The 19,060-nt window shown below is 52.3% G+C and overlaps 1 protein-coding gene across 1 annotated transcript in view; it reads right to left on the bottom strand.

Annotated features, from left to right (window-relative positions):
- Positions 1-19,060, bottom strand: part of USH2A (usherin) — a 511,215-nt gene that overhangs the window by 25,982 nt on the left and 466,173 nt on the right. Inside the window, exons 62-64 of the mRNA XM_028531335.2 lie at positions 17,321-17,548; positions 11,222-12,738; positions 7,997-8,318 (exon numbers count right to left, since the gene is read on the bottom strand). Of these exons, the coding sequence (XP_028387136.2) occupies positions 7,997-8,318; positions 11,222-12,738; positions 17,321-17,548 (2,067 nt within the window). The remainder of the gene's footprint in view (positions 1-7,996; positions 8,319-11,221; positions 12,739-17,320; positions 17,549-19,060) is intronic.

Here is a 19,060-nt window from a genome sequence, read left to right as displayed (position 1 = left end):
GAGTTCAAGAAAACAGCCTTTGGAACGTGAATCTCGAGTTTCAAATCTGAGCTCATCCCCTGATCAACTGCCTCCTTGGGCATGTTAACTCATCTCTTGGTTGTCCTTATTTCTCGGGGTTATTCTTGGAAATAACCCTTACCTCGGACGGTTGCTCTGAGGTCATGCACGTTAAACTCTCCAAGCACCCAATCAATAGAAACGGGTATTATATGTTATGTGTGTAAAACGTCGAGAGAGTTCTGGAAGAGAGCGTGGGACTGAACAGCAGCTCTGTCGCCCACCGCTGTTAGGGAGCAACGACAGAAAACCCTCCTCTGTGTTCTGAGTTTAGCCCGTATCTTTCCGTGTAGCTGTCTCCCGTCTAGGACCTGGAGGGTCAGAACAGAGGGAAGGCAGGCTTTACAGAAACATTGCTTCTGCACTGAAATTTGCTGACAAGTTGGCATTTCTCTACCTTGCCTTATTAGTTAAAATTTTCCAAAAGCATCCTGAATATAAGCAACAGTAAACACTGGGGTAACTCCATGGATTCTTCAAGAAAAACGTTTACTTCCAGCTACCATGACCAATATGCCCACAGGCATCAGGCAGAGGACTGCACAGTTTCCTAGACATGTTTAGGCATCTGAGTAACGATCAGATCCATCGACACGTAAAGAAATCAATTTACAAGAAAAAGCCTCAGCCATTTTCTTAAAGACTTTCATTGAAGATATTGGATTAACTTAAATATGGTAACATTTTTTTGTTTCCACCTGTAGATAGGATCGCTTCATACAGACCAAGATATGTATTTTGAATTTAATGGAAAAGTATCATTAGTCCGAATACTTAAGCGCAACCCCCTCTCAAGCCTTCCTACTTAGTGTTCTAGCAAAGAGGTGACCCTCCAGCTCCGGAAGGATTCCACCGGGGAAAGCGCTGTCACAAACTGGGTGACAAACTGAGAAGCAGTGCCACTCTGATGTGTGTGTGCGGGGGGAAGTTCCGGGGAACCTGCTTGCCGCCAGTCCAGTCTCCGCCCCGCTCCGGATTCCATGGGGCTGAGCCTGCCGTCCGCCTCCCAGGGGAACGGCAGAGGCCAGCTTTCCGCGTCCCCTGCTCCCTGTCCTGGGCACCCCAGTGTGGCGAGGCTGCGTTCCCTTTCTGTAGCTGCAGTGCGTGGTTGTGTCCGGAGCCGCATCTCTGCTTGGTCCCTCGAGGGCGAGAGGGCAGCAGCTCCGGCTGTGGTTAGTCCCAACCTGCCCGCACCTGCGTAAACAGTCCTCACGCCGAGTTGTCTTCAGTGCCCCTTTGAGCATGACATCCGCTTCCTGCGGAGACCCTGCAGGACACGGGGGAACGTGTCCACGCCACCTCACCCAGGTACAGTGCCGCGGGCAGGCTCAGAGGTGCTCGGGCACAAAGAAGAAGAGAGGAGGAGAGACTCCTGTCACTGAAGGAGGAGAGAAACAGTGCCTCCTCCGGCCCCCACGGGTGGCTGCTTTACTCTTCAGTATCAAGGACCCAGCCTTGCCCCTCGAGCCCCCTGGCGGGACAGGTCAGTGAGGGATGGTGGCCAGGGGAGTTCAGCGCAGAAACTGGACTCTCCCTGAAGATGAGGAGGTCTCGGCTTCTCCCTAGGTCTGCTGTCATCGCATAGATCGCTGAAATCTGTAATTTTCTGGGCACATGGTTTGTGGGTGTGTGTTTTTGTCTCATCAACTAAGCTTTGGGTCCCCGAGGACTCAAGTGCGTGACTTCTAGCCTCCTTCCCCCATCCTAGTAACTAGGCATACACTTGAACTTGATGGGTGGTGAACAGTGACAGGCTACTGAGTATTCAACCTACAGGGCCAGGGACATAAGTGAAACATGCCTCACCCTTGCCTGGACACATGCACGGGACCTACGTTTCAGGGGACGCTGGGGGGCCTGTCTGCCCGTGGCCACCTCACTGAGGAAGAGCGTCTGTGAAGGAGCGGGCAGACACGCTGGCATCACACGTGGTTGACAGACACTCAGTTGGGGAAGAGTCCGTTGTATTGCACATTTTAGGTCCAGCAGACCAGCTTCCACCCTGGAGGCAGGAGGATCCACATCGGGTAAATGAGTTTAAACCTGAGTTGCATCAGTACAAGGGTGAGAAGCAGCCCGTCTGCAGATGGGTGACCTGTCCCAGAGGCAATGGGAAGACCGCCACCAATAGGAACTTAGGAACACGGCCCGAAGGGTTGCCTGGAGAGGCAAGAAAAGGACAAAGAGGCGTGCACGCGGGCTGGAATGAAAGGCGGGTGGCGGAGAAGTGACTTGGTGGCCGGCCCAGGGGCAGAATTCAGACTTCCATTCATGGAAACGTCCCACGGCCTTCGCCCTGAGACGTGGCTCCGAGGCTCCGAACTTTCAGAACAAATACGCCGCCCGAGTCAGACAATATCGATACACCATTTAAAACCTGGAGCCGTGGGCCCAGGGGCGGGGGGCGCAGCTTAGTTCTTGTGGGAGAAACTAACCAAACAAAAGCCTCCATGCTGGTCAGAAACACGTCAGAGAGATTAACAGCTAACGCCTAATTAATGCAAGTCCAAAGCCAGACAGAAAACAGGCTCCACATGTTTTCTCTACATGGGATACAGGAGACACACACGACAGGGACGGGGTAAGGGTGACAGCCATGGAAAACAGGCCTTTGGATGCAGGAGCTAATCATGGAAATAGAGCGTCAGCCTATCAGGGCTGGCAGGGACCTCAGTCATGGCCGTGGGGCTGCTTATTCCTGCCCTGAGCAGAGCAGGGGCGAGGCTGAAGAGGGCTGCTCACCTCGCTGAAGGGGTGTCGCACTCACCCCACTTCCAGAGCCGTGTGCTCTTTGTCAGAGCTGTGTGCGCTCCGACACTGCATCCACGTCTCACTGATGGGGGCGGGAGAACCCCCCCCCCCACTCGGCTCTTTGCCCTCCGGGAAGCGAGGGTCTCCTCCTCTTATTTCATGGGGGCCTGAGTGCAGGTGGGGAGGTGGGCTGACTGTGGAGCAGACCCTCGAGATTTCTCAGTTCTCCTAACACACCCGCTGTTCAACGACAACAGTGAGGACCGGGAAACTGGGTGTGTCGCCCAACCTGCGTGACTTTGTGCCTAAGTCTCCCGGTGACAAAGGAGCGCGGTTGGTCGGGGGATGGTGCGGGCCAGCTCCTGTTTCCGGCTGAGAGAGTTCCCCACGTGCCCCTGAACGCCAGATGGCGAAACAGGGGAGGGGGCTGGGACCAGCCTGTTCAGTCCCAGGCCCCCATCCTCCCGGTCACAGGAAGGTACACGGTGCGAGGGGGCCGTGCGTCCTGCTCTTGGTCAGCTTGCGACTATTGGGCCAGGGGGGCTCTCTTTCCACTCTGAGGTGGGAGGGTGGTGATAACAACAATGACAACAGCAGCAGCAACGACAACAGCTGTTAGTACCATTTTACCAGTTCAGTCGTTTCTACATGTGAGACCTTGTCTTAAACACATTCCTGTGTCAACCCATTCAATCCCAAAGTGAACCCATACTTCAGTGCTGCTCCTACGCACGCTGTAAGGACAAGGGCACCGCGGCACAGGGGCGGCTGGAACCAGAAAGCGCCAGCAGCGATCTTCCCCGAAGCCTGGAGAGAGTCGCGTGTGAAATGAGGCCACACGGAGACAACCCGGGAGGAAGGATGCAGAGAGAGGACCAACTAAACAGTGTGGAGTCCTGCACCCCCCTTCCTTTGGGGGTCCTGGTACTTTCCCCTTTTCCTTGGTTTCAGGGAATTTCTTCAGCTCCTTTCTCAGACGGGGGAGCAGAAACAATTCTCTTCGGTTTTGGCTGAAGCTGGCTTTTTACCACTGGTAGTGAAGTAGACATGATACCTTATCGACGGGGCAGGTTTTCCCAAGGACCTAATGGGGCTCAAATATGTAATAAATGGAGTAAATGAGATTTGCTACTTATGTTCATTTATCGCTTATAATATATTTATCATGTAGTAAACACATACGCCAGGTCTCGATACTGAATGCCATCACCGACATTTCTGCATGTCCATGGTGGCGGTGGAGGACAAGCATGTACCTAGTCAGCGTCTGAAGCTGGTGTCACAGATTCGCTTACTTTGATGTGACTTGAAGCTAAATACTGTCAGAAAAGTCCCATTGCTTAGGGTCAGCATTTATTCTGTCAGGTTTTACAAATTACAGACTATAAAGGCCCATTGAGGGAAGCTAAAGTCTGATCAGAATTTTGAAAAGTATAGGATTTTTTATAGTTTACCCCTACTGAGGACCCTAGAATTTAGAGCCGGAAGGAGCTCCTATTCACAGATGAGGTCAATTCGCTCAAGGAGGCTGAGACGGCGACAGAAAGAAGGGCTACAGGCTGCTTCTCCTCCCTTCTAGCTCCTCACCCGCTCGTTGGTAGCTTTTGGGGGGCTGGTGCAGAGAAGGCCTCTGCCCCCCACCCATGGTCCTGGCAGCTGCTTTGGGCACGAACAGTGCGGACCCCTTGTCCCCTCCACCCTCTTCTGCATACACTGCACGCAGGACCATCAAGGGCAGCGTGGGCCTGCTGGAGAGCAGCCACCCCGGGCGGCCCCCACAGCTTGCCCCAGGTCCCTCCCACGCCGACCTTCGGTTTCTCAGCCGCCCCTCCATCACGAGGCCCCAGAAGCCTCCGGACACCCTGCCTGTGCGTGGGTGCTCACTGTGGAAAGCTGTCAAAGTGGGCAAGTTCCAGGAACACCCACAGCGTGACTCAGTGGGAGGGCAAGGCTCGGCAGGCCCCCAGGAACCTGTGGTGAGTCACCGCCTTAGGCAAAAGATGAGTGTGAATGCCAGGCTGCCAAGCAGCGCCTGGGCCCCCGCTCACTGCCCGCAGGTAAAACTGCACGTCTCGGGGTGGGAGCTCATGCCCGGGTGCCCTGCTGACGCCTGCGGACACATCGTGGCCTTCAAGTGCTGTCGCTGAGCAACTAAGAATGTCCCCTTGTGGAATTTGCAGGCTCATATCGTATATATCAGTACAGCCTAATTTCGAAAAAGAGGAAGACAGAAATGGGTATGGTCTGTGGGAAAAAATCCTACTGGATGTGTCGGTACTCTGTCCGGGCCGCACAGGAGGGGCAAGGAGGGGCAGGGACGGGCACCGTGTGGATGGCCACCTGCCCTACTGCCGGTCACCTCCGTCCTTCTCACTAACGAACGGGCCCTCGGCTCGGACAGCATCTCAGTGCTGGGTTTTCATCCCTGCACGTGTGTGCACTGTCCCCAGAACACGGGCCTCCGCACGGGAGCCAAGTCACCGCCGGGTGTCGGGCGAACCAACGCGTGCCCGACGGGGAGGGCGTTTCCGAACCCGAAGGACCCCTAGGCGGGCGTGTGAGCCGCACAGCCTCCTCTCGCAGATGACAGGCTCTTCGGCAAAAGGGAAATCGATTCTTGTAGTAAGTGGCTTCTGTGAGGTTACTCAGGCTCCACACAGACTCAGCTTACACAGGCTAAATAAATCCAATATTTTAGTTCATTTACTTCAGCATTTAATCTATACTTTTCAAACTAATTCCTGTAAGAGCTGGGTTTGGGGGCCGATCGGCTAGGTTTGTTTTTTTTTTTTTTTTTCCTGTTCTCTATCCTAGGTTGTAACAACACGGGGTTAGCTAATAAATGCAAATCTGAGATCAGTTAGGAAAATCATCTGAAATACTTCCATTCGGGTGGAATGAATACGGAGGAGGAACGTGACACAGAGCTGAAAATAAAGGTGACAAAAGAGAGTGTGGCCTGAGGTCCTTCCTTAGCTTGTCTCCCCTCTGAAATGTGGGTCCCCAGCTCCCGACTAGGACACTGAGAAGAGCTGAGAGAGACACGCCTGGAGTTGACCATTCCTTGGGAAACCGCGATGAGACGGCTGCTGACCGCGTGGCCGGCCCCGGAACCCAGTGGTGCCACAGGAGATGAGAGGAGCTCCAACCACTAGTGTGCCTTCTGCATCTGTGGGTCGTTTAGTTTTTGTCTGATTAGAAGTCAGAGATTTCATGCCGACTCCACCGAGATCCCTCACAAGGTGAAGTTCGTTCATAAGAGAACTAGGTGATTGAAAAAAGAGGGGTCGTCGACAACATGACACGTTTCAGGAGAGGCGGTGAGACCAAGGGTGGCCACGTGGGTTCTGGCTGGGCCTCACGGTACTCTCTCCGCAACGGGGCATCACCAGGCATTTTCTTTCTTCGTGACACAAACCACAACCCTTACCCTAAGCCCGGGGACCTGTGTGTTTTTAAATAATTCTGTTTCTTTAGATTTTGCGAAGGCAATAAAATGTACATACTATGTATTCTGTAATGTCCCCAGAATCATCTTGTAATGAAACCCAGTATTTCTGCAGCGAAATATATAAATATTCACATTAAATGGGATACATAAATGCTATAAATAGTCTCACACTTGTTTAGATTGGGTTTTGTTGCCGCGTGAGTTTGGTCAAACCCAGATTTTAAAAAAAACGTGTTTTTAAGAGATTTTTAGATTTAGAAATTCAAACAAGGGATTAGGGATTTGTATTTCTCCAAATATTTCAAGAATCTACATTTTCAATTCTTACTAACTTCATGTAGTAATTTGTCCCATACATTATTAGCCTGAAACATACTCTTTCATACTTCAGACGTCACCAGTAATCACTGTCCTCATTGATTTGCTCCCCCTGTTCTGGTGACTTAGTGATTTCGTTGTTTCTGGGTAGGGTGAGCTTTTCAAGGCTCACTTTTCTCTTTTGGCAAACGGCCCTGGGCGTGGCGCCTGGCGCTCAGGCAGCTCCCTTTGATGGCACGCGAGAGAGGCCGACTCCGACTGGAGCAGAAGGGCAGTTATTAGGAGGACGTGGAATGAAACGACCAGCTGAAGAACCGTGCATGGAAGCGGCAGGGGTAAGGAAAGCTCTCCCTTGGAGATCAGGAGCACTTGATCGGGACTTCTCACCCCCACCCTTACCATTCTGAGTCACTCCGCTCAAGATCAAGCCCCAGGGGAGTCTGAGTCACACGCCCACCACCAGGCCAGGGGGCAGCCGACACGGATGGACAGACACCCCCAGCAAGGCTGAGTCATTCCCCCACAGGAAGTAGGGCTGCCTTTACAAGGACACAGGAAGTGCATTCTGACAGCCAAACGAAACGAACCTAACACGTGTCCTCTGTAGATTTCCAAATACTTTCAGGATACTTTTCTTAATTCTTAGCTTTTTTTTTAAGTTTTGAGATTTTACTTTTTTATACTTTCCTTTTTAAAATTTTTTTTTAAAGATTTTATTTATTTTTAGAGAGGGAAGGGAGGGAGAAAGAGAGAGAGAGAAACATCAATGTGTGGTTGCTGGGGGCTGTGGCCTGCAACCCAGGCATGTGCCCTGGCTGGGAATCGAACCTGCAATGTTTTGGTTCGCAGCCCACACTCAATCCACTGAGCTACACCAGCCAGGGCAACTCTTAGCTTTTTAGAGATAAGCAAAGTTCTACTTTTTAGGCCATCCTTGGACTAACTTGCTTCACCCCCATGCAGAGGTTGGTCATTTTCCTCTAGATTTCGCTCAACATTCCTCACCTGTCTTGGGCATGGGGGCTGGAGATGCTGGAGATACATAAAATAGAGATGTTATGTTGTCTTGGTACAATGAATGAGCTCTTTTCCAAGAGATCTTTTAACAAGAAGCATTTCCTACCAACGAAATTCGGATAGAGGGAAGCCGAATGATCAAGGAACCACTTCATCCATGAGACATGCAGATACTTTGCCTGAAACCTATGTAGGAATAACAAGCCTACGGATCAAGAACCAAGAAAACGAAGAGGGCAAATGAATATGGTGTTTCCTCCCTCATCGCCTGCTCAAAAATTATCAAAGGATGTTATTAACTTCCTGAAGCCCTGTATTTCTTTAAGCAGCTTTTTACAGGCAGGTGCCGACATGTGCGTGCAGCTGCAGTGTGAAGTGCCGATAACGCACAGTCCTTACCTGGTACTCGTACTCTGTGAAAGGCAGGAGATCGGAATCCACGAAGGAGCTGGCGCTTCCGTTGTAGGCCAGCACTGGGTTCGGCCGTCCAGGCTGGGTCTCGACGTGTCTCCGGTACAGCTCGTAGTACAAAACGCGTCCATTTGGCTGAAGCGGTCCCGTCCACCGAAGGGAAACGGTGGGCCGCAGTCCTCCCGGAGCCGACCGCACCTCCAGGTGCGGGGCAGGCTGCATGGCAGGAGCTGCCTCGGGTGTCCGGGTGCGTGTCCAGTCACTCGACGCACACCCCAGCACGGTGCAGGCCTGGACCCGAACTTTGTACCTGCGGGGCACAGGCAGAAGCGACCCGTTATTGGCAAAGCAGGTTTTCCTTGCAAGAATCCTTAAAAGACCAAGAGTTTTGGGATAAAAAAGCAAGTAAGTTTATATTTATTCTTAGTGATGGCTGACCCTTTTTAAAAAAAAAGTACATGAATCATATTTCCCTAGAAATTTTAGAACATTTCAATTAATTAATTAATTAACTAATTAACTGATTTTTAGACAGAGGAGAAGGGAGGGAGAAAAAGGAGAGAAACATCAATGTGTGGTTGTCTCTTGCTCACCCCTTACCAGGGACCTGGCCCGCAACCCAGGCAGGTGCCCTGACTGGGAATCGAACAAGTGATGGTTTGGTTCACCGGCTGGTGCTCAATTCACAGCCACACCCACCAAGGTGAACATTTTAAGTTCTCCCAGATTTCCTAGGAGATCCTTCCCTAAGCAGGAGTATATGGAATAAATAAGCTGTTGAGATTCTGTCCGGCATGCGTGTTCTTTCAGTCTGTGGAAACGCCGGACACAGCGTGAAGAAGGCAGATCTTGAGGACTCGGAACCGGCTTTCAGCAGCCTGGGGCGCTCCCTAACCCCGCGGCTGGCGCTGAAAGATGCGCCCCAGGCATGTCTGCAGATCATGAAGGAACACCGCGGGGTTCCGGCCTCCCAGGTGATAAACGCCCTCACCTGGTACCTGACATTTTACAACAGGCTCCCTCGCACCACACGGACACCTTCCGGGGCCAAAGTGAACCCAGCCGCACACTCGATGATCCATCACCGAGACACCTTTATCACCATCCAGTTAAACTCAACCAATCAATTATGTGACGTTCCCGCTGCCACATGCCAAGGTCTATTTACATACCAGGAACTGGCCCCTCCCATGGAAAGGGGCTTCGGTTAGCTGTACGTGCCCACGGCTGCAGATGCGTGTTTTGGCCTCTGTTCCCATGCTCCCCACACGATGTTATGGCAACCCTAATCTTCCCTCCAGCATCTTTCTTTCTCCCTCTGTTTCTTCTGGGGCCAGCCTTTTCCTCTTCTATTGTCCGCCTTCTGTCCTTTTTCCTCGAGTCACTGCTTCCCGTGTCCCTTCCCCCGTCTCAGTTATACTTGTCTCTCTCTACCTGTGATGTCTTTCCTTCCCCCTTTCTGTGCTTTCTCTCTCTCTCTCACCTCATGCCCATCTCCGCCTCCATGGGGCTACCAGGTTAGTGGTAAACAGATCCGCTGCTGTGTATGGATCTGACTTCTAAGCAACTCCCTGAAGTCGCTTTTGATTTTGCCACAACTGGATTGTCTGTTTTCCGAATCACCTGCAGTAGCTTGAAAATTCTGGGTCAGATTCCTGCTGCCACTCAGGGATTCCCCGTCTCTTCCTTCCTCCTGAACGGCGGGGGGTGGGGGTGGGGTGCCCACAGGAGGTCATGCTAACCAGGAAACATGAAACTGCTGGGAAAGCCCAAACCTGCATGAATCCCAACTTCATACACAAGTGACCTTCGGACTTAAGTCGGTGATGTCGTGCGCATCTTCATTTACTGTGGGTAGTGAAGAGACAGCTCTCTTTGCCTTAACTGTGATTGACAAGTTTTTATGAGATATATCAAACTTTTTTTTTCCAGCCTAGGAGAAGAGTCCCTCTCACACCTGAAAACCCCCTTCTTCTCCAGAAATCTTTTTGAATACCAGTTTCAAAGAGCAGCTGGTTGACACGATTTTTAAAACGCGCAGGCACCAGCCAGGTACAGAGGAAGCAAGCACACAGCACACGCAGAGCCTGCAGCTAACCTGGCCCTTGTGTGCCCCGAATCAGGGAAAAATAAAAGCCAACCTGCAGAGCATGTGGCTTCACCAGAGAAGGTACCTGCAGAAGCTTTAATGACTGTTTAATATTTAACGCGACCCTAAATAACTGTCACGAGTAGATGCGGAAGACTGGGAACGCGTCATTTAAACAGCGGCGTGTAACAGACGTAATTATATGAAGGCTCTCATCTACACATGAGCCGATTACAGTAATAGCCACGTTTCACCAACGGTGGTTAGAAATCAAGTCAGCCTTTAATTTTTTCTAAGTGGTTCTGTTCATTTTACTAAAATTTAAGCATAACAATGTCTTTTAGTATTCTTCTCTCTGGGGATGCAAGTGGCTTACAGTGTGGTGGGGACAGCTCCTGAGCCTGCCCTTAAGCAACGGGAAGAGGGCTGGGGGGCAGGTTCCTGCACGTGGAGAGCAAGCCTGAGCCGGCAGAGAGCCGGGGGGAACCCCCGAGAGAACGTGAGCTGACCAGAGGTCCTGTCCCAAGAAACCCTGAGGGCATGAAGACACCCCAAGGGACTCCTGACCAGCCTCACCAACCCTAAGGGCTCCAGGAAATGGAGTCAGAGGAGCATCATGCTCTTTGGAACAAGAGCCAGCTTCCAGGACAAGGGCGCCCCCAGAATTGATTTTGGGTCAGTCCAACCTGAGCTGGTAATGCCTCTCACTCACTGGCACTTTTTAAATTCTTTATAACAACACCGTAATTTCTCCTCAGCCTGTGTGTGCTGACCCCGCTGAGGCTCTCAGAATGGTCCAGGGGCCTATTTTTTAGGAGGGACTACGTTTAGGAAATGACCCCATCTCTGTGCTACTTTTTCCAGATTTGTGAGGAGCAGGCATTTCTGGGGTGGGGGGATGACTCTCCAAATGTCACCTGCGTGAATTTTGCTCTCCAGAAGTGACGCAAGCAAGTGGGTGCTGGGTGAGGGTGTGGTCCCTCCCCTGTGAACAGTTAAGTGGATGGGGGCTGGGGGCGTCACGCATCTGGCTATTAGCGTCTTCACCTGAACAGACCCCGGGCTCACGCCACGGAAGGGACAGTGGCTTGCTCTCGGCAAACCTACAGTGAGCTACTACCCACCTGCAAAACGGCTCCAGCTGGTTTACCACGAACGCCCGTGTCCCAAACGAGTCATGAGTGGTATTTATGTGTATGATTTTTGTTTCCTTTTCAAGCAGCTCACGGACGAAGAGGGTATAGTTGACGATGTGGCCCTTGGTCCTCACAGGGGGGTCCCAGTTCACTAAGATCTCCTGAGGACCACGGGCCTGTAATTTTGGGGGTTCCATCCCTGAAGGCGCCGAGGGGCTGGTTCGCTCCTGGACGAGCGGACTCAGAACGCCCCCCTGGCTGTTGTTGGCAGCGACCGTGTAGCCGTACTCCACGCCTGGGGTCAGAGTGAAGTCGTGGAAGCGGGTTTCCAGGCCGGTGTAGACGATGGTTCCGTCCCTCCTAAGTTCGTAACTTTGGATGTGGCCGTTTGGGGTTCTTGGAGGCTCCCAGGTGATTTCAATGGACTCGGAGCCTGTGACTTGCAATTTGGGGGGGTCCATGTCCCGCGGCGGGGCCTCCATGGTCCAGGCAGATCGTGACACACTAGCCGCACAACCTCCGCTCGTGCAGGCTACCAGGGAGACGTGATACTGAGTGTGAGGCTGCAGGTGAGCGATCAGCAGGGACAGGCTCTGCCCAGCGAGGTGCTCCTGACCGTCACACCGGAGTACGTAGTCGGTGATCTTTCCGTTTTGGATGGATGGCGGCGACCAAGACGCATTGATCTCAGTGGCACTGACGGCGCGCAGGGCTGGGGGGCTGACCCCCGCTGGAGCGGCCTCCGGCGTCACGGCGCTGGTGGGCGGACTGGTGCGGCAGCCTCCGCTGGTGCACGCTGTGACCGCGTACGTGTACGTGGCAAAAGGGAGCAGCTCTTCATCGGTGTAATGAAAAGTCGCGGCATCGAAGCTGAGCGGGCAGGGCGCCCCGTTCTTCTGAAGCCGATAGGACTGGATGACGCCGTTGTGCCGCTCCGGGGGGACCCAGGAAACCAGCAGTCTGGGGGGACGCAGAGACACATAGGTGAGCTGGGGTGGAGAGAGACCTTCGGGAGGCGCCGGCATGGTCCTGACCGCCGCCCACGAGCTACAGGTACCGCCTGCTGCATTCCACGTGCGGATTTTGTACTCGCAGGGCTCCCACGGCTGCAAGCCGGTGTCGTTATACACAAAGGCGCTCCTTTCAGTCCTATATTCCGTGAAAACAGTGTCCTCATCGGCCTGGGTGGTCCGATTCCCCCCAGCTCTTCCCTCGAGGCATCTGCGAATCACTTCATAGCGAATTATCTTTCCGTTTGGGTGAGCGGGCTCAGGCCAGGTCAGCTCGACGCTGGTGGAGCCCGCGGCCTGGACCCGGGGAGGCGGCTGAGCGTGGGGCGGGGCCTCGGCGGTGCGCACGGGCTGGGGCGCCGACCGCGCGCAGCCCGCCCGGGTGCAGGCCTCCAGCGTCAGCGTGTAGGCCGTGGCAGGGGCCAGGCGCCGGAGGAGAAACTGCCGGTTCAGGCCCGTGTACTCCAGCGTCCCGTCACTGAAGATGCGGTACGTCTGCAGCGGGAAGAGAAGCAAAGGGGAGGTGACCCGCGTTCTGTGATTTCATGGTGCTGCTACCTTGTCCCTTCTAACCTTTCCCCACTGCTGCTCCTCGTCTTGATGACCCCAGTCTGGAAAGAACAGTCCGATACTGATTTGGGGAACACGATGTAAGTCCATAGAAAGAGGGGCAATGTTTTCCTGTTTTTGTTTTAGGTTGGGTATTACTTAGACATGTATGTACAAGCTCAGGGCTGCTGAATGCAATTCTTGGTCTCAAAAGAGTGCTTGTGGGGTTTCCTCCTATTTTTATCTTTTAGAAATAGGCCCTGGCTGGCGTAGCTCAGTGGATTGAGCTCGGGCTGTGAACCAAAGTTTCACAGGTTCGATTCCCAGTCAGGGCACATGCCTGGGTTGTAGGCCATGGCCCCCAGCAACCACACATTGATGTTTCTCTCTCTCTCTCTTTTTCCCTCCCTTCCCTCTCTAAAAAAATAAATGAATAAAATAAGAAAAAAAGAAATAGGCAATAGTATTCAAATTCACTATATGATGGAATACTAAGTACTTCCGGTTTCATCCTGAGTAGGTCAAGTCCTGTCTACATTGTCTATCTCCCACGGCATCTACTGGGAAATGGAATCTCATGCTTCGGCATTTGTGCCAAGGGGCCAGGGCTGAAAGTGCATGTGTGTGTGTGTGTCACACACATGGACATGTATACAAAAATAGACACACACACCTGGATCACTAGAACATGAAAATGATCACTGTCTTCCCTCTTGTAGGCCATGAAGGAATCAATTGTTCCTGCGGAGCGAGTACGGTACTTATTTTGTTCTGGGGGAAATCACCTGAACACCCATCAGACAGGCATGGAGCAAGTTTTCATCCCACGCCGTCCAGTGTTCGCTGGGGGAAACGAGCGGTGCCCGAACTTGGGTGTGGGTGTTTTTAAACCAGTGGCCCCCCATCCTCTTCCTGCATCAGTGCACCTGCGAGGGTGTGCCCCTGTGGATGGCAGTGACGCTCCAGGAAGGCGCCTCTAAGAGGGGCTGGGGCGCACATCCCAGTGCCTGGGAGGAAGGTCCGGTTTGACACACCCCCCACCACTGGTTCCCGGGAAAGCTGAACTTAGCCTTAACTTATCCTGCAATTTTGGTAGCTTTACTGCTATTCAAGATGAAACAGCTTAGACTTCTGGAAACCTTTATCCATGGAACTATGGTACTTTGGTGTGATTTTCTTGTTGGGGGTCCCAAGACCACACCCCTGAGGGAAGGGGAATAGTGTATTTCCTAAAGCTCGCTTAGATTCTAGATCAATCTGGAATTCTCTGCGACTCCCTGGCCCCTGCAGGTCCACCCGGCAAATCTCTAACTCGTGTGAAATTCAGTCTTCCCTCTGCACCCAAGCTCCTAACTAGGTTTGGTGGAGAAACACCCAAGTAGGCTGACTGGCCTCACTTTATATGTCTTACCATAAATTTTAACTAGGCGATTGCCAAAAGGCCATCCTATTCTATTCTCCCACGTTTGCTCTCTCGTTTTCCAAAGGGATGGTTCCCTACCTCCTTCTCTCCCCGCTGACCACCAACACCCCCTTCCCTTCGTCACAGGTGGGTGTGGGACTGGGAAGAAAGGAGCTGTTTCAAAGATGTGTTCTCACGTGGAATGCTATCAGCTCCGCATCCATGTGACTCTGGAGTTACACGATTTGCCTTCCTCCCTCCCTCCTTCCTTCCTTCCGCTACAGAGGAGGACTCTCTGCCCCTCATGAGGCTACCTGAGCTCTGGATGCCACCCCTGCTTCCAACAGACTTAGCCCCATAATCATTCTCACCGTCTCTTGTCTCACCAGTTTCTTTCCCTCTACTGGGTCATTTCCATATGGGTTTCAGTGCACTCTCATATCTTCCATTGCTTTTTAAATAAAATTTCCTAACACCACAGCCCCCCAGACATCACCCCGTTTCTCTGCTGTTGTTTTCATCTGTAATTCTTCCCAGAGTCACTGTCCTCATTCCCTGGCCTGCCGTCCTCTCCCCAGCCATCCCGACCAGGTCTCCCACCTCTTCGCTCCGTCTTTTGTCAGGTCCCAATGACATCCTCATCTCCAAGCCCAAGGTCACATCTCTGCCCTCATTTCACTGGATCTCCCAAGAGCCTTTGTCATGTCTCTCTTCACTTTTGGGACAACCCACTCACCCCCTTTCCCTTCTACCTTGCTTGCCTGTTCTCAGTCTCCTTTGCTGACTACTCGTCCTCCTCTTGACCCCAAATCTCATCATCTCTGGTTATCTTCTCCCCATCCCGAGCTCCTCCAGGCTCATGCCTTTAAACACCGCCCGTCTGCTAATAAATTCCCAATGTATCGATCTCAGTGAGGAACTCTCGAGAGAGTCCTAGACTTGTACCTCCAACGGTCTACTCGTCCCCTCAAATTTGGACATCTTCCAACCTGACCTTCCCAGGCAGTGACTCGAGGCCCAAATCCAGAAGACATTCTGAAGTACTGCTTTTACGTCCTATTTCACATCCAGTTCATTAACGCATCTTGTCATCTCTACCTTCTGAATAGATCTCCAATCCACCCACATTTCTCAACCTTCACTATTCCTGCTCCTATTCATGCCACACTCAACTCTACCCTGAATTATTTAATAGCCTCCAGACTCCACTGGTCTCCTTGTAGTCCATGTTCTACATGGTGGCCAGAGAGATTTTGAAAAACATAAATTTGAGTCTGCCGTTCCTCTGCCTAAACCCTCTAGTAATTCTTCATCACACACCGAGTGGATTCCAAATTCCTTATCGTGCAGCCCGCAAGGATGGACACAATGCACCTCCCATCTCCCGCCAAGCCCAGCTCTCCTGGTGCCACAGGCTCTCCCTCTGATGCCCCAGCCACGCTGGCTTCCTGCCCTTTATGCGAACACTCCAAGCTCACTGTTGGCTCCGGGCCTTGCAGTCGCTGCTCACTTTGTCTGGAGCGTTTTGCTCTCGTATCTTCACATGACTGACTCTGTCTTGTCATTCAGGACTCGGCTCAAGTGTCAACTCAATTCGAATGATCATTCATTCTAAAGTACCCTGAGCTGGCATCATTGCGTTATTCTGTTTAATTTTCTTTAGAGCATTCATCACATGGAAATTCGCTTGTTTATTTGTATATCAGCTTTCTGCTTTTTGGTATGTACCCCCACACTTATGTGCACACCCAGACAAGGTCTACGGCAGCAGGGAACTTGCCTGTCTTATTCACTCCTGAATAAGTGCCTGGCACTTAGTAAAAATGCAATAAATATTTGGCAAAATGGAAATTAAGGTGCTAGGATATCATCCCTATTGTCTGGCATGCCAGGAGGAGGCTGACTCAGGGACAGGGAGGGGACACTCACAAGGACGGATGTGCTGATGGTGGGTGTGCGGGAAGAACCTCTGTTCCCTGGTGGGGGGGCCCTTCGGGCTGGGGTGGATTGTAAGGCCATGGATGCTAAGGCTCCAGCCTCCTGCCCACAGTAGGGAGCGCCTGGCTCTGTCCCACGCAGGCAGGCTGGAAGAGCGTGGCTTGCTTCTGCCACGTGTAGCAGGCCCGGGGCTTGGCAGGAAGGCGGCCATTGTACTCAGCTGGGAGGTCCCCACAGGGAGGCCCATGAGGGTGGCCCTGGGCCTGGGAGCCCTAGTGACAGGTCTGAGTCGTTGCTGTAGGTGATTTCCTGCCACCCTCCCACTCACAGGGTTGTCAGGGAAGATTTATGCAAAGTCACGGCTTAGCCTTAACTGTCCTCTGTGGAATGAAAGGGGGCATCTTTGCCACCTTGAGCGGAGAGGTAAGCGGGGGACAGAGTGGCTACAGTGGCTGCAGGCCGGGGAGCTCCACAGTCCTGACCCGCAGAAGGAAGGGTGAGGGTGTGAGTGGCAGTCCTGGGCCGGAGGGGGCGAGGGCAGAGGCAGTGACAGAGTGACAGGCGGGCTGCCATCGGCCCTGGGGAAGAACGTGGGAGAGGGAGAGGAGGGGCAGCATCCACGTGGGCGATGAGGGTCAACCTCCTTTGGGCTCGTGGCAGGCGACACAGGTGTGACATTACAAGACTGCTCCTCATGGCCACTGACAGAGGGCGGAGGTAGCAGGCATGTTAGGGGGACTTCCTGTCTTCTGCTGGGCAAGCTGTGTTTAAGGCCAAGCAAACCACTCAGCAGGATAACGGAGGAGCCAATTCAGAACACAGCCACTCAGAGTTCAGTTCTGCTGGGACGTCCTGGCTTCAGATGCCGGTTCGATCGTCTGCAGGGAGGGCTTGGGCAGTTACACAGTCCCTGCAGGTCTCAGGAGGTTCGGGGGTGCCCACCCAGTAGGGCTGGTGGGATGATCGAATGAGACGCTCCTGGAGAGCTCGGAACAGGGCCGGGCTCGTGTGAGGCATAACACGTGTGAGCTACTTCTCTCTGCTCTGTGATTCAGCGCCCAGAGAAGCTACCAAGCAGAATCGCACCGACTGCGAAGGGAGTTTTCCCACTGTGACCCCGGGGGCACATCAGGGCCCCTCTGTGTATCCGGAGGATAGCAAACGTGATTTCGTGTTTGGGGAGGTTACCTTAATCACACCGTTGGTCCTCACAGGCTCCGGCCACCGAAGTAACAAGGCCCGGCCGTTCTCTCTCTGTTCCACGGTGAAGCTGCTCAGTCCACTCGGGGAGGATTCCAGCGTCTGAACTGCAGTCCAGGGGCTCGAAACTTCCCCGGCCTGGTTGGCGGCCACCACGCCAACGTGATACGTCGTGAAGGGCTCTAACCCAAACAGGTGGGCCTCATGGCTTGTTCCCTAGAGGGGAAGGGACAGGTTGGTGTCCTTTGGGAAAGAGCTAACAAGAGCCGGAAAGTTGTGCTGCCTTAAAACCCATCGGTAACGGCGGCACAACTATTGCAGCGGAGTTTTGAATTGTTAAGAGAAAACAATGTGTTTTTTCCCCCTTGTTCTTGACACCCTGTTCGTGTGATTTCAGACACATGCTAGGTGTGGATCAGAATGGACCCTTGCCTTTTCAGAACCCGTAGCCCAAAAGTTGCGATACACGAGGTCTGTCCAGAAGGTATCCAGCCACGTGACATGAAAAATAGAGGCATTTACTGAAGAAGATACAAGATACGTTAAATACTGTCCATAGGACAATGACGCCTCAGTCCCCTTCCAAGTCCCCCCGGGACCTCACACAGTTCTCCCAGTCATCATCAGCTGCCTCGTCATATTTTCCTGAATCTTTCGGGAGTCTGAAATCTCTCCCCCTTTCAAAGGTGATTTTAGATGTGGGAAAAGCCAGGTCATCAAATCTAGGCTGTAGGGAGGCTGAGTCACCTGGATGAATTGATGTTTTGCCAAAAATTTCTGCTTGAGACATGATGCATGAGTGGGTGTGTTGTGGTGGTGAAGCTGCCAATCACCAGTTGCCCACAGCTGCAGCCTCCTGAATCATCCCAATAGTTTCCGCAGAGGAATGTTCAAGCTTAACACAAACTCTGATGCAGATTCGTTGCTCTCCTAGCTCATTTTGCATGCGATGGCCACACAGGACGCATGCTCACTCAAGGGCATCTACTGCCCCCACTGACCAGCACGGAGACGTCCCCACTGTCCTTGCATGTGCATTCCAGTCCCCTCTCCTTGGCTGCCAGGTTACAGCGATATCACGCAAATTGTTCTTGTTGTATTAACAATGGCTGGACTTTTTCTGGACCGACCTCGTATTACCTGAAAAGTTCTGCGATGCGCCAGAGACCACCCAGCTCCCAATGGAATCAGCAGAGACTTAACCTGAACGACTTTGATTCTCTTCAATTCCCCACGCTACTTGTCTGTATGTGAGACACCCCGTCTCCCTCACCTCCCTCTCTCCTTCTTTTGGTGTGTATTTATATCTTACAGATACAAGAGAACAATAGCAGGCCAGCTGGACTATTAAATGCAGAGACACCCTTAGAGAAGTCTCCTACTCATACAAATGTGAAAACACTGTCATTTGTTAACAATGCCACAACTGAAACTATAAAACTTACTAAAAGTAATTGTTAGTGAGGCTTTGAGAATGTGATCTTTGTTGATATAAATGAAAAAAAAAAGACAGAATGGAGGAATTATTATTCTTTTCTGCTCGGAGAGCTACATTGAACATATTTTGCATAACTTAACTGGAGCTAAGAATCTTAATGTTTTTGCAAGAGCCTGGGGTGCTCTTTCTACATCTGGCCTGGATAGATATGTGTGTTTACAGATGGGAATTACGTCTGCAAGTGGACCAGTGATGTGGGCACAGGGCCACACACACACACACACACACAC

Source organism: Phyllostomus discolor, chromosome 15, assembly GCF_004126475.2.
Source record: "Phyllostomus discolor isolate MPI-MPIP mPhyDis1 chromosome 15, mPhyDis1.pri.v3, whole genome shotgun sequence".
Taxonomy (NCBI): Eukaryota; Metazoa; Chordata; class Mammalia; order Chiroptera; family Phyllostomidae; genus Phyllostomus; species Phyllostomus discolor.
The sequence above is the reverse complement of the archived record's forward strand: the minus strand, read 5'-3'. Positions and strand labels throughout refer to the sequence as shown.